The sequence below is a fragment of the Arachis hypogaea genome, chromosome 3 (assembly GCF_003086295.3).
Source record: "Arachis hypogaea cultivar Tifrunner chromosome 3, arahy.Tifrunner.gnm2.J5K5, whole genome shotgun sequence".
NCBI lineage: Eukaryota > Viridiplantae > Streptophyta > Magnoliopsida > Fabales > Fabaceae > Arachis > Arachis hypogaea.
In genome coordinates, this window is record NC_092038.1 from 121726934 (window position 1) to 121740753 (window position 13820).

Consider the following 13820-nt stretch of genomic DNA (forward strand, 5'->3'; position numbering starts at 1 on the left):
ACAACTGATCGATTTAGATAATCAAACTTAGCAATTAATATTTTCTTAATTATAATTTATAATTAAATACTAATAAATAAATATAATGAATAAATACTAATGAATAAAGTATTTTTTTATTTAGAATTTACATCTAAATTATATATTTTATTTATTATTTTTAGAAAATTATGAAAAGAACTCAATTCAATTATAACATACTAATTCTGTCTGTTATTGTAAAATCTATAATCAAATCAACTTAAAAATATGTATAAATCCTTACAAAAAATTTGGCAACATTAACTTAAAATATTTATAAATAATTATAATAACAAAATAATAATAATAATAATAATAATAACAATAATAATAATAATAATAATAATAATAATAATAATAAAAAAGTGGACTATAGTTTACATATACATTCGAAATTTTAAAAAATTAATTTTATAAATATTATAAAAATTAATTTTACTTAATAATTTTTATATTAAAGATCTTTTTTAATAATTAAATATCTCTGATAGTCTTTTACAGTATTTTTTTAAATTAAATCTTATAAAATTTTTGAATCCAGTGATAGAAATGGACAAAAACTCTAACTCCAGTCATATAATAGACAAATAAAAATCTTAAATAGTTATACTTTGAACATATATTAATGTCATTAAAGTATAATGTAAAAGATGCTAACAAGTAAAAATTATAATTATGGAAACCAAAAACAAACCTATTATCTTTTTTTAAAAGAATATAATATTACAACTATTAATAAAATCTCATATTTTTAATTTTTATTTTTATATTTTATTTTTTTATATATTGTAATCTTTTTTGTAAAAAAATATATTTTTAAGTTTTTTTTATTTATTTCTTTCTTTTAAACCTATTTTTTCTCTATTTTTCTATCATATTCAAGAGACAAATATATTTTTAGAGTATTGATAAAATAGTCTCTTTAGATTGGTATCCATCCTAGACCAACAAAAAAGTTATCGCATCCTACAACTGTAACACCCTAATTACCCTAAACCTTACCTCTAGCTATAACGCAAAGGTTAATCAGAGGTTACGACAATCCTAAGCTTATACATAAAATGTATAGAAAGAATTAATATAATCTAGAAGCCCGATGAAGGATATAGCTCAAAACAGGATTTCAAAAGCACAAAACGTACTAACGAAGCTACTAGCTTAAGGCACAAGAAACAAATATAAGATAATAAAAGATAAGTATATAATATCATAAGAAACTAGCCACAGCTCGCAGAGTTTGAGCCGGCTAGCCATATACAGACCATACAAGAAACCAGACATTAAAAAAAAATAGCTTATACAAGTTTTGTGCTCTCGAATACAGGCCTCTAGGCCAAAACAAACAAAAGTGAAAGACATGTACAAAATAAACCAAAAAGACTCCAAAAGGGTATCCAGATCCTCCGCTTCTGTCACCAACCAAACAACTCACCGAGGTGGGTTGCGATCTGCATCTGAAAAACACAACAGAAATATGGTATGAGAACTGAAGGTTCTCAGTATGGTAACAGTGCCCAGTGATGTAGGATATAAGACCCCGAGACGCCAAAGGCAATCCTAGAACTTCATATCCATCACAGATTTATCTTAAAGCATACTAAAACAATAAAGCATAAGTTAAACCATAATACAATAAAAGGGTAATCTATCTTAGGGGATTTTTAATCTAACCAAACACCGCCGTCCCACAGCTTTCACGAACCTATCCTCTATGCGATCCCATCGCCACCGCCTTCCGAACCTCCTCAACCCCAGTAGAAATCACAATTAATTACAATACAAGTAAAACACAAGTAGAAGCATATAAGGCAAGTAACTCAAGTAAGCAAATTGGCATGTTATTCAATTAGGCATACAATTACAAGTCGGCAAAGCATACAAACAGATAGAAAATGCACATGACGAATGTCTGTCCTATTGGCTGTGAAATCACATGTCGGTTGTTGTGCCAAACCCGATAGAAAATCCGGTCGACAACTCCCGGATTAGTCTCTCTATTGCGCATAAGGAGGAATAGTTCCGAGGGATGAGTGCCCTACCACCTTCTCCTTTCAGAGGAAAACACTCCGAGGGAGCGTGCCCTACTACCTTCCTCTGGTTGTAGCATGATTCCGTGGGTTAGTGCCCTACTACCTTGTAATCAGAGAGAAATCGCACTTTCAGGAGGAATAATTTCGAGGGATAAGTGCCCTACCACTTTCTCCTTTTAGAGGGAAACATTCTGAGGGAGAGTGCCCTACCACCTTCCTCTGAAATGATAAGTATGAGTGAGAAGTCCAGCTTTAACTCTCACATCCGAACGTAGACGGGAGGCTACCACAGCCCCTACGACGAAAAACAAAACATATCATAATCACAGATTCAATCTCAGAGGCTAGTGCTCATAGCACCCTTCCACTCATACTCACTCCATCAACCATAATCATCCATTTCTAAGTTCTCATCACAACCATCATTAATTCATGACTTTCAATTCCAAACTCACTAGTTCGTTAACTTTTCAATTCACAAACTATTCTTCCCTCGCACTCCATCAAACCCATCCTTAGTACACCAGAAACCTAAGCCTCTGTTCTCTAACTTTTCGAAATAATACCAAATCAAATTCCTTAGGTCCTATCCCATGTTCAAATATCCAAAACTAGGCCCAAGAGTCTTAAAATGGTGTTATAGAAGCTCACAACCTTATTGGGAAGGTGGAATAATTGAAAACAAAGTTAAAATTTGAGAAACACGGCGTGTGTGTACGCATAGGGGTGTGCGCGTGCACGCTCTGGAGAGTTTTAAGACGTGTGCATACACATAGGGGTGTGCGTACGCACAGGTTCCAAAATTCACAATACCTGTTCACTCGCACAACCTGTGCCAGCGCCCCCAACAGACTAGCTTTCCTAACGTGTGCGTGCGCATAGGACTGTGCGTACGCACAGGTCGCAAATCCTTATTGGTATGTGCACGCACAAGCTGTGCTAGCGCCGCAAACAGAGAGCCTTCCCCTGCGTGTGCGTACGCACAGGTCTGTGCGTATGCACAGGTTACAATTTTCGCAGGGTTGTGCGTGCGCACATACCAGAAATCGTAAAATTTATGCAACTTGGCAGAATTTTAGATTTTTAACACCAACTTTGGATGATCATAACTTCCTCTACAAAATTCTAAATTTTACAAACTTTATATCGATTTGAAGAGTTTTCAACAAACTTTAATTCTAAACCAATTTCAACAAATTTTAAAAACCGAGGCAAAAGTTATAATCAGACAAAGTTTACCAAAAACCAACTTTTACCAAAACTCCCAAAATAATTTACCAACTTTTACAAACCACATCCACCCAAAATCATACCAAACTACCAATTGCAACACAATCTACTCTTTTTGGGTCGCCATCTATCATTTCCACCAATTTTTCCATCACACTTCATCATTCTCCATCTCAAGCATCAAACATATAACATCTCAAACAATTTCTCACCAATACATACACTAATCATCATTCTATCATCAATTTCAATTATCAATCTCTCATCATGTCCAACTACCAATATCAATGTAGCCATTTATCAACCATTCCAAATCATCAATTAACATCCCAACAACCTCAACATCACATATAACATATCATACCACCTTTCAATCCACACATTCATTCATCCTCATCATATCAATATTAGTCATCATCATTGAACTCAAAAATTCCTCAACCCATCATAAATCATCATACATCAACATTCAACACCCAACAATCATTAATTCATCATAAATAATCACATATCATCATTCAACAACTCAACAACCATTTAAATCCAAACATATCCTATGGTTCACTAGTCTAAGTGTCCATGAATATTATATACTACAAAGAGAAAACCGAAACCACACCTTGGCCGATTCTCAATATGAACCAAAACCTCAAAAGAGCATAAGTTGAGCTTCCAACCACAAGCAAGCCTCCAAAAGGACTCCAACAAGCTCCAAAAGCTCCCAAACTCACAACAAACAAGCTATATACACACAAACCATCACTAACCAATCTAGGACTCAATATAATCATAAAATCACAAGGATTTCAAGAGCTCTTACCTTTTCCAACAGTTTTGGAAGCCAAAACCACAAGCAATTAAGTGCTAGAGTGTACCTAAACACCTAAATCACAAGATTTCACTCAAAACCAAACCCTAAAACTCGAATTTCACAAGGGAACGAAAATTGGGCAGGTAAAATCAAGAGACTTACCACAAAACTTAGATAGAAATGATGGGCTTGGCAAGAGATTTGCGTAGCCGCTGACGGCACGCGAATCGGAGTACCGTAGCTTAAGATATGATGAAAAGAGTGAGGAGGTGAATAGTGTTTCTTCTCTCTTCTCCGCCCTCCTTCTTGCAGCTGGTGTGTGTGTGTTTATGGGTATGTTGGGTTGAATGGGTTCATTAATGAACCCTTATATATGTTGGGCTTGGGCCAAACTTGAGCCCGGTCCAACCCGCTAGCGTTTTTAGCTCGTTCGACCTAACTTTAGGCCAAACCTTTAACACTAATGTCCGGTTTTTTATTTCTAACATGTTTCTAGGGTTTCTGACCGTTTTCACTTTTTCTCGGCAGACTTAAACCGGTTCAACTGTCGGTTCACGGTTTTTTACGGTTTTTCGCAGAAAACACATTTTCTGACTCAGAAAGACATACTGAGTCCAAAAATCATTTTTAAATCTCCAAATTCTCATTCTAACTTTTCGGAACTTAATATGGGCATTTAAATTATTTTATTTCGTGAAAACTCCGGTTCTTACAACAACCACACCGATCCTTTTAGAGTGTGGATCTTATCCGATGTGGTGACAGTGTGGATCAGATAATATTCGCCATTGTTTTCGTCAGCGATTATGTTAGGTAGTGTTTAGAAGAGCGACAGAGACTGAGAGACTGAGATTGAGAGACTAAACTTGAGAGACAGAAACTAAGAGACCGAGACTGAAATAAGTTTTAGTATTGTATTTGGTGTAAAGTGGAAGACAGATACTAAAATAAGAATAAAGCTCTAATTTAATTTGTACACAGAATAAACTTGGAATTAATTAATTGAAATGACAATATTTTAGATGTAAAATGTTATTAAAGTTTCAGTATTCGTCCCACCGAATTTCAGTCCCCTGTCCCCACTTGTTGGAGGTACTTCTGAAATTTTGGGAACAGATACTAAAATTTTAGTACTAGTCTCTAAACCAACAAACATGATACTAAGTCTCAGTCACCCAGTCTCTGTCCCAGATACTGAAATTTTTGTTTTCTCTTTTTCTTACTTTGGCTATCTGGTATTGTATCTTTTATGTCATAAAAAAATTTTAATTTCCTTTCGGTACCATACTAAATTCACATTAATATATAAGTTCAAATTAAAGTTCAAAATCTGCCATCAGCATTATCACTTTAACTTAGCAAACTGTTAACGTAGTAAGTTCGAGTTGGCTTCGTTTTTCCTTGACTCAATTATAAATCTATTAACAAATCAAATTTATAATGTCACTATATTAATACAACAGCTTGTTTACCATTATTTTATTTTAATACTTGATTAAATTCACTTTAATTGCTAGTATTTTATTTTAAATTTGCTCCCGAATAAATTTTTATTTTTATCAGCTGTTGTTACAAAAATAATTCTAATGAATATACTCTAGTTAAGTGTGAATTAAGTTATTAAACATAATTTTTAGATTGAATTTTGAAAATAGAATAATATTTTAAATTTTATTTATGCATCAAAATCTTGTGATTAATGTAATTTATATAGTTATACTGATATTTTATTTTCTAATGTGTTAGATATGATATGATTTTATTTTTAATTCTTCATTATTGCATTAATCAATAATTTTTTTTAATCTTAAAAAACTTTATACTTACATTAAAATAAAAAATTTTACTTGTAGTCAAATATTGGTCATTTTTATAAAGAAAAGTGATATATATCTTGCATTTCATGTATAATTAAAATTGATGATATCATTAGAAAAAGAAAAGAAAAATTTGATAAAAAAAAACTAAGTGATTTCATTTTTAAAGATCAGCCATCATTTAAAGAAAAAGAAATAATTATGAATCCCAATTAATAATCTATGATTTAAGTAAAACAACACAAAATTAATATATACACTAGCAAAATCAGATCACTAATACATTAGATAAGAAAATGATTCTTACATTAAAGATTGAAGATTTTTATGTGAAGGTGTTTCCTGGAAGTTTCACAAGCGCACATAAACACACAACTTTTTTCCATGTCCAATGCCTCAATGGAAGTCCCAACAAAAAAAGGAAGAGACATTATATTGATTGAATCATATACATATACACAACTTCGTGAACCTAGGGAAAATGCAGAATTATTATTTGATAATGTGACCTAAACTACAAACTCACTAATTACTAATTTAACGACTTAATATTGTACCCTCACGTACTTCCTCAATCGCAGGGATCTGCATCAATGACCCAAAAAAAAAAAAAAGGAAAGAAAATACCGTGGGCTTACGTTTCTATAAGTCAGAAGCAGTGAAACCAGTGAAGTGCTTAACGACGATTTCTGGCTGATTGGCCCGCGTATCTGGGCGCTACTGGGGCTCCTCGTGTCTGAGGCTGAATAGTGTGTGGGTGGGTTGTGGCTTTGGGTTTCTCTCGTTTGTCATTCTGAAATTAGACCGGCCACCCTGAAGAACCGGTACTGGTTCAGCCGGTTCACCGATATGACATCTGCTTGTGAATAACGCAAAATGAAATTAAGAAAATGCGTAAATTTGCCGCATACTCCGTATATAAAAAACCCAAAACGGGGAAGAGAAAGTGATAAGCGTCTGAGATGGGTGTGACGAAGGAACAAGTTGAATCTTCTTTGAAATCCAAACTCAACCCTACTCACCTCGTATGTCACTACTTGTTTTCGTTCAATTTCTTCTCCCAAGGGTTTCTTTCTTGCATCATTCATTCCACGCTGCATATTTTCTAAGTAGAATTCTGGTTCTTTCATTTGCTTTTTTTCAACCACTAACAGCCACTCTTTGACTCTGTTTATCTATACTGGATATGTTTCCTGGGAAACTATTAATTTTGGTATTCTTTTATTTTCTTACACTTTTTGTATTTCTGTTTCAGGAAGTAGTTGATACATCTGGAGGGTAAAAAAACTTACTTTTCTTTGAATTTTTTGCTATTAAACCGTTTTGTTGATGAAAAGCTGATAAAATTCATGTCGGTATTAGATGCGGTGCAAGTTTCGTAGTTGAGATTGTATCAGAAGAATTCGAAGGCAAGAGGCTACTGGAGAGGCATCGAATGGTGAATGCTGCGTTGGAGGAGGAAATGAAAGAGATTCATGCTCTCTCTGTCAAGAAAGCTGTCACCCCAGAGCAGTGGAAACAGCTGCAGCAAGACTCCAACCAAGCAATTCCTGCTGCCTAGGATCATGTCTTTTCAGTTACAATAGGGTATAAATAAGAATCCATGGATGATTCTAGTTGTATTTATCTTCACTAAACCCAAGTTTACATTATTAGTATGTATGAACTTATAAATGATTCATGTTTTTAATTTCTTTTTTGACTTGAGGATGCTTGGTTTAGTTGATGAAAATTGTTAAAAGGTGGAAGCAATCTTAAAAGTATAGGAATACTGATGCAGTCTTCTTCTTTGAAGTTATTAACTTGAATAGTTAAATTTTACAATTTTACATTTTTAACTCGAAAGGTTTTCCTGGTTTTAGTTTTGTTATTTTTGCAACACTTGCACTTTGATTTTGAGAGAGAGAAATGTGTCGCAACATGCCGTCACTGTTAGGATAAGGAGTTTAATGAGTTCGGCAAGTGAGAGACCAAAGCATAAGGTATCTCGTGGACCACATTATGTGGCCATGATTCTGATTTCTGAACCACATGTCTCAAGAGCCCTATCCACAAACCGCAACCTTGCTCTAAATGCATGTTCACTGTTTCGATAGAGCAAAAATGATGGCACTAATAATAGGAGCCACAATCTTTATCAACAAAAACAAGATAGAGGCGCGTGCAGGGTCAGGCCATGATCTTATCCTGTGCTTCATTTTCTGTCACTTATAGTTAAATCTTCTTCAATGGCCGGTTGTCATGTGAGTCCTGTGATTTTTAGAACCTTGGATATAATGAAGCTTCAAAGATTGGCTCCGCCTGAGAATCTTTCAAGGATGAACACCTTGAGAATTGGTGACAGACCGCTCTGGTTTAGACCCTTCACCATAGTTAAAGTTGGGGAACAAAACTTTGGCTCAGGCTTGGTTAAGGATGACACACTTGCTGAGAAGAAAAGGGAGCTTTACCAGGCAGTGGAAGGTATCCCATTTCAACAATATTGAATCTACTTTTTCTTTTTCTTTTTCATTATAAGCTTTTAGCATTGTTTAACAATGCAGAAAGGGTATGTGATATGTTTGAAATCAATTGCAATAAAAAATATGTTTCAAGGAATCAACAGGGGGATTTTTGGACTCCCATCTGCCAGGAAATTTGAAATTGAGAGTTTGGTGCAGCAGCTAGAATCTCAGAATCCAACTCCAGAGCCAACTCTAGAACTAGACAAGGTAACTTCAACTCTGCCTATATTATCTGATATCTGATTGTAATTGCAATTTATGAGCTATCCCTATCAATAATTTCTATTACATGGAAGGTGGCTGGGTGCTGGAGGCTTGTTTATAGCACAATCACAATTCTGGGATCAAAGAGAACCAAGTTAGGCCTCAGAGACTTTATCTCATTGGATGAGTTTTTTCAAACCATTGACATAGCCAAGGTACAAACTACAAAATTTTGAGTAGAGAGATTGTATATAACTTTGACATTAGAAGATGCAAACTGTGTTTCCAGTATTTCATCTTTGTAACTTTTATCTACTGAGTTTGAGCATTGGTCATTTGATTCTAAAATGGAGAGCAAAGCAGTTAACGTGGTCGAGTTCAGTGCAAAGGGGTTGAGTTTGTTGTCAGGACAGCTTAGTATTGAGGCTTCTTTCAAGATTGCTTCAGCAACAGTTAAAGCTCCACCTTCTTGTTTGACCAATCTTAATTTATTTCTCTGTAATCTATAACTATTGCTGCTGAGTAACTACCTAATTGGATAATACTTGAAATTCACAGAGGGTTGACATTAACTTTGAAAGCTCCACCATTATTCCTGATCAGGTAATGCTATTAGATACTGCATTTTTTCTCTACCCTAATTAATCGGATTTTAATATTTGTCTGATTTTTCCAAGTTCAAATTATTTTCTTCCTTGCATTCACAGTTGATGCATGTATTCCGGAAAAACTATAATCTTCTGTTGGGCATCTTCAATCCAGAGGGATGGTTGGAAATCACGTATCCTAAGATCATATCATGGACAAACTAAAGGGCTGTGAAACTTGCTGTTTTTCTGTCTTTTATTCTATCATTGATGAAAATTCTTGTTGTTTCTTATTTCAATCTTTCTCATAGATATGTTGATGACACCATGAGGATTGGAAGGGACAACAAAGGTAATATCTTTGTGCTGGAAAAAATTGAAGATAGAAGTCGTAATCCTCAAGGTTAAGTAGTATTTTATTTAGGATAAATGTTGGGGTGACATAATTTTTAAAAACTCATACTTTGACTCATCACTACATCATCATAAGATAGAGTGTGGATCTTGCTTTGATGGTGGGTTCACAGTTCACTCTTCATCCATCCTTTAGTGAAGGAATAAGGAGTTAAAGATGAGTTTAAAAAGGTTATGTCGTCTTAACATAACTCGATAGGTTTGAGTTAGACATGTATATTTTTATTAATCCATTTTTAAGTATTTTGTCCCCTTTTTTTTCTTGATAGAAACTAGGGCTGAAAATTTGTGTTATGTTGATTATAATTACTGTTGCATTGTGAGTATTAGTACTCACTAATGGCCATTTTACAGTTACCTTGTATCAATCAAGTCCCTTTATAGTTATACTTTCTTTTTCCAACTGTAAAGGGCTAACCTGATTTACAAATATCCGATGGTATACTTTGGAATATTCAATTTATTTGAAGAGTTTAATTTTGATGCACATTCGTACAATTACATCCGTTCTTTTGGATGATCATCCACGAGTTCAATGTGAAAGACAGTTATTTTTACTGATATGATATTATGTAATTGAATGTATATATAAAATTATTTTACATTTATAATACATCAAAATTAAAGTTTTATTTAAATAGTGTTATTAGCCAGAGTGCAATACAATATCCATGAAGAAGTTGGTTTATGAAAAAGAAATACGCTACTTCCTTACTAATGTGGCATTTAAGAAGCAAAAATATACATCGTATTTTATATTTAATTTTTCAATAATTAATTAAATATACTTGTTAAAAATACTAAAAAAGAATTCATTTTTCTTATGTTTTTAATACAAATTTAGTATATGAAATATAAAAAACTTAATTTTTGAACGGAAAAGTTTGGACAGTGGACCATTTGGATAGTATGAATGAATGGCAAGTGGTAAATGGCAGAGAGATTTCAATTTTCAAGTTCCAACCTCAATATTTGTGTCCTGCCCATTATTATATATTTAACCGTTGCATATACATCCAACTTGGAGATTCCACATTCGAGTTCTCTCCATTTACTCCCTACATTTTGTTTTTACTCTCTCCAATAAGTGCAAATAAGTTTGAGTTGATAAAAGTAAGAATTTTGCTTAGCTTATTTCCTAAGTAGATAGGTTAAGTATATTATAAAAATAAATATTTTATAAAAATTACCACAAAAATTAATTCTTTTACATTTTTAATACATTAAATATATCAAAAATATTTAAAAAATATTATTATACTTTTAAAATATGCCCTTGGCAGAACTTAGTTAAATCCAAATAATAACAACAGTAACTTGTTTGTTGTCCCAATAAAGGAGAGGGAGCAAAGGGCAACGTTCATTTTTGTTATCTGTGTTGAAGTGAGCAGCATCAATGGCAGAGTACGAAGGTGAAGGTGTACCGAAGGAAACAGCACTGCAAGCATTGAACACCATAATCCAGCTCCACTTCGAGAAGACGCTGGAGAAGAAGCGCGCCATTGACCTCCAAAAGAAAGAGCTCCAGAAGCTCTTCCAGCTGCTCTTCATCTTCCTCTCACTCGTCTTCTTGGCACTCTCTCAGTCACCGCAGCGCCTCCAATGCCGCCACTGCTGGATCCCCATCACTCTCCTCTCCATTGCACACCTCATGTTCTACGTCTCCGTGGCACAGACCCTCAGGTGCATCAATGGATTCAAGTACCAGAGGAGGTGCCACAAGCTCACACTTGGCTTGGCCACCGAGAAGCTCAGGGACATGAAGCTCAGACTTGCCAACACTGACTTTGTTGCTGAGGATGACTTTGAAATTCACTACCAGGAACCACCTGACTCCTACTTTGGCAAGTTCAAGAGGAATTGGGCTCTTCATTTTGCCTTCTTGATCTTCATCTATGGCTTCATGGTCTCTGCCTCTGTCGTTCTTCTCTGCTTCTAGTTCACATTTAATCTCAGTCAAATTTTCTTCTTTATGTATCTCTTATCTTTTCTTAATAAATTTGAGTCTTTTTATTACTTACCAAACAGGGGCCTAAATACATAAAGGTATGTAAATGTACACAAAAAGCAACTTTTTTATTTGAATCAAGTTACAGCTGGATGTATGAATTCATTTGGAAATTGGAACACACATCATCAATCATCAGTTTTTGGTGTTGTTTTGACTCATCACTAAACATTGTAAGTACTAATAATGATGGTCAGTGAACTTTGTCATGCACATTTGAATGGAGTAGTACCAGTAACATGTATGACTGAAACGTTAGGTGAATATTGCTAATAATATATTTGTTGCGTGATTATGTGATAAAAGGGAAATTGATTGAACAGTGTATCTTGCCATATTTGGTTGTGTAATGTGTACTATCTTAGACCATAAATGCAGTAGATGGTTCAAGCCTAATCCAATTATTGATCAACATCTAACACATGTCAATGGTGGATGGGAATACACACCCAAGCAAAAACGATTTATTTATTTCTTCCCTGAATTCAAATTCTGACATTCATTCCCTGCTAGTAGTCTAGTATTGAACAATCATTTCGGTCTAGTTAACAAAATAAACACTACATCAAAATTTAAAGAATAAAAACACAAGATTCGATTCAAATTTTATATTTGTCACTTGAAAGAAAGTTTCACCTAGCTATCAGGCCAAAACATGATGGATTATGGAATGTGGATATGATGATATCCGCCACATGCGCCCACCATACTCACAATTCACTAAAGGGGTTGCTATGTTACCACTTATTTAATAGTTTTATAAGAAGGATTAAGAAGCATGCATGCTTATTATATGACAAGGAATGATGGGCAGCACGTTCTGACTTGTAAGTTGTAACAATAAGCACACCACAACTACCATTTTATTCAGTAGTTTTCTCACATTTCTTTTTCTCTGCCTCTATATATTTTTGGGGCAAAGAAAAACCACCATCATCTCAGCACTCCAATCATAGTGCAATCCATGTCTTGGACCGGAGTTGAACTACAATTAACTGTTTTAAATTTATATATTTTTTGTTTGGATTTTGGTTTTTGGACTGTGACACAGATTAACAACCAAGTTTATATCACTTATCTCAATTTGAGATGTAAATATGACTCCTCTTTTACGTAAGTTGACTTAGCAACTTTGTAAGATGCAAGATGCTTAATGCAAAAATAATTAACTTTTATTGACAATGAAAAAGTATACAACTATTATCAATAATTTTCAAAGACCTTGCCAAGAAATAAAATCTAACAATAATTTGAAACAAAAATTGAATATTACAATGCTAGAAAAATGGAAAACAAATAATGTAGTGAAATTGGAAAAGACAATAAGAACGTAAAACAAGGAATAAAGAAAACAAGAGAGAAGAAATGAACAGAAAAACAACTTGTACTCTATCTCTTTTACCTTATCAGTGTGACTTAAAAAATTCTTCGGAATTTTAGTGTATTAGTAGTGAGTTTTAGAATGGAAGTCATCCCAATTGATCTTCATAATCTCTATTTATAAATGAGTTTCTTTACTCATATTAGTATTGTTTGGAGATCATATAGTTTACCCACATCTTGAGAAGCAGTTATTTCCTTGGATACTTAACTCTTCAACCCATATTCCGAGAAGCAGCTATTTTCTTAGATGCCGATTTCTTCAACCCACATCTTGATAGTTTTTAATTCCCCACTTATTTGATACAGTTTTGCTAGGTAGATAATGATTTTTGTAAACAATATAAATAATGAGCTCTAGAATTGACTTAGGGCTTGTTTGGGTATAATAATATAAAAGTACTTTTTTGTTTATTTATTACATGAAAAACATCTTTTTTTTAAGAAAAAAAGATCTTTTAAAAAAAGATGTAAATTACAGCTTCTCAAAAAAGATCTTTTTTTTATTTTACTAGTGCTTTTACTTTTACTACTAGAAGTTTGCCAAATACGTTAAAAAATAAAAAAAGATCTTTTTTCATTAAAAAAAGATCTTTTTTAACAAAATAATGGCGCCCAAACATGCACTTAATAAAGTAAAAAAAATACTTCACCCCAAATTATCTCCTAAACCTTAATATTAGAATAACCATCCGCACACCTAGTGAACCATTGTTAACTGTGCATGAGTAAATCGAATTAAAAGAAATAAACATCTATTTAAAAATAATTAACATTGCTTTGAGTTCAAGTTTAGGAACTAAACACGTTTTAG

General features: G+C 33.6%; 3 protein-coding genes across 3 annotated transcripts; all 3 read left to right on the top strand.

Annotated features, from left to right (window-relative positions):
* Window positions 1-6172: 6172 nt before the first annotated feature.
* Window positions 6173-7608, top strand: LOC112791177 (protein BOLA2). The gene is made up of 3 exons (XM_025833901.3): window positions 6173-6934; window positions 7165-7187; window positions 7272-7608. Exons 1-3 carry the CDS (start codon window positions 6872-6874, stop codon window positions 7468-7470), a joined length of 285 nt encoding a protein of 94 aa, XP_025689686.1. The 5' UTR covers window positions 6173-6871; the 3' UTR covers window positions 7471-7608.
* A 158-nt stretch (window positions 7609-7766) lies between these two features.
* On the top strand, window positions 7767-10081 carry LOC112791175 (fibrillin protein 5 homolog). The gene is made up of 7 exons (XM_025833899.3): window positions 7767-8372; window positions 8505-8620; window positions 8710-8832; window positions 8971-9069; window positions 9176-9220; window positions 9325-9398; window positions 9516-10081. Exons 1-7 carry the CDS (start codon window positions 8138-8140, stop codon window positions 9610-9612), a joined length of 789 nt encoding a protein of 262 aa, XP_025689684.1. The 5' UTR covers window positions 7767-8137; the 3' UTR covers window positions 9613-10081.
* A 933-nt stretch (window positions 10082-11014) lies between these two features.
* Window positions 11015-11764, top strand: LOC112791176 (uncharacterized). The gene has a single exon (XM_025833900.3). It carries the CDS (start codon window positions 11015-11017, stop codon window positions 11555-11557), a length of 543 nt encoding a protein of 180 aa, XP_025689685.1. The 3' UTR covers window positions 11558-11764.
* The last annotated feature ends 2056 nt before the right edge of the window (window positions 11765-13820 follow it).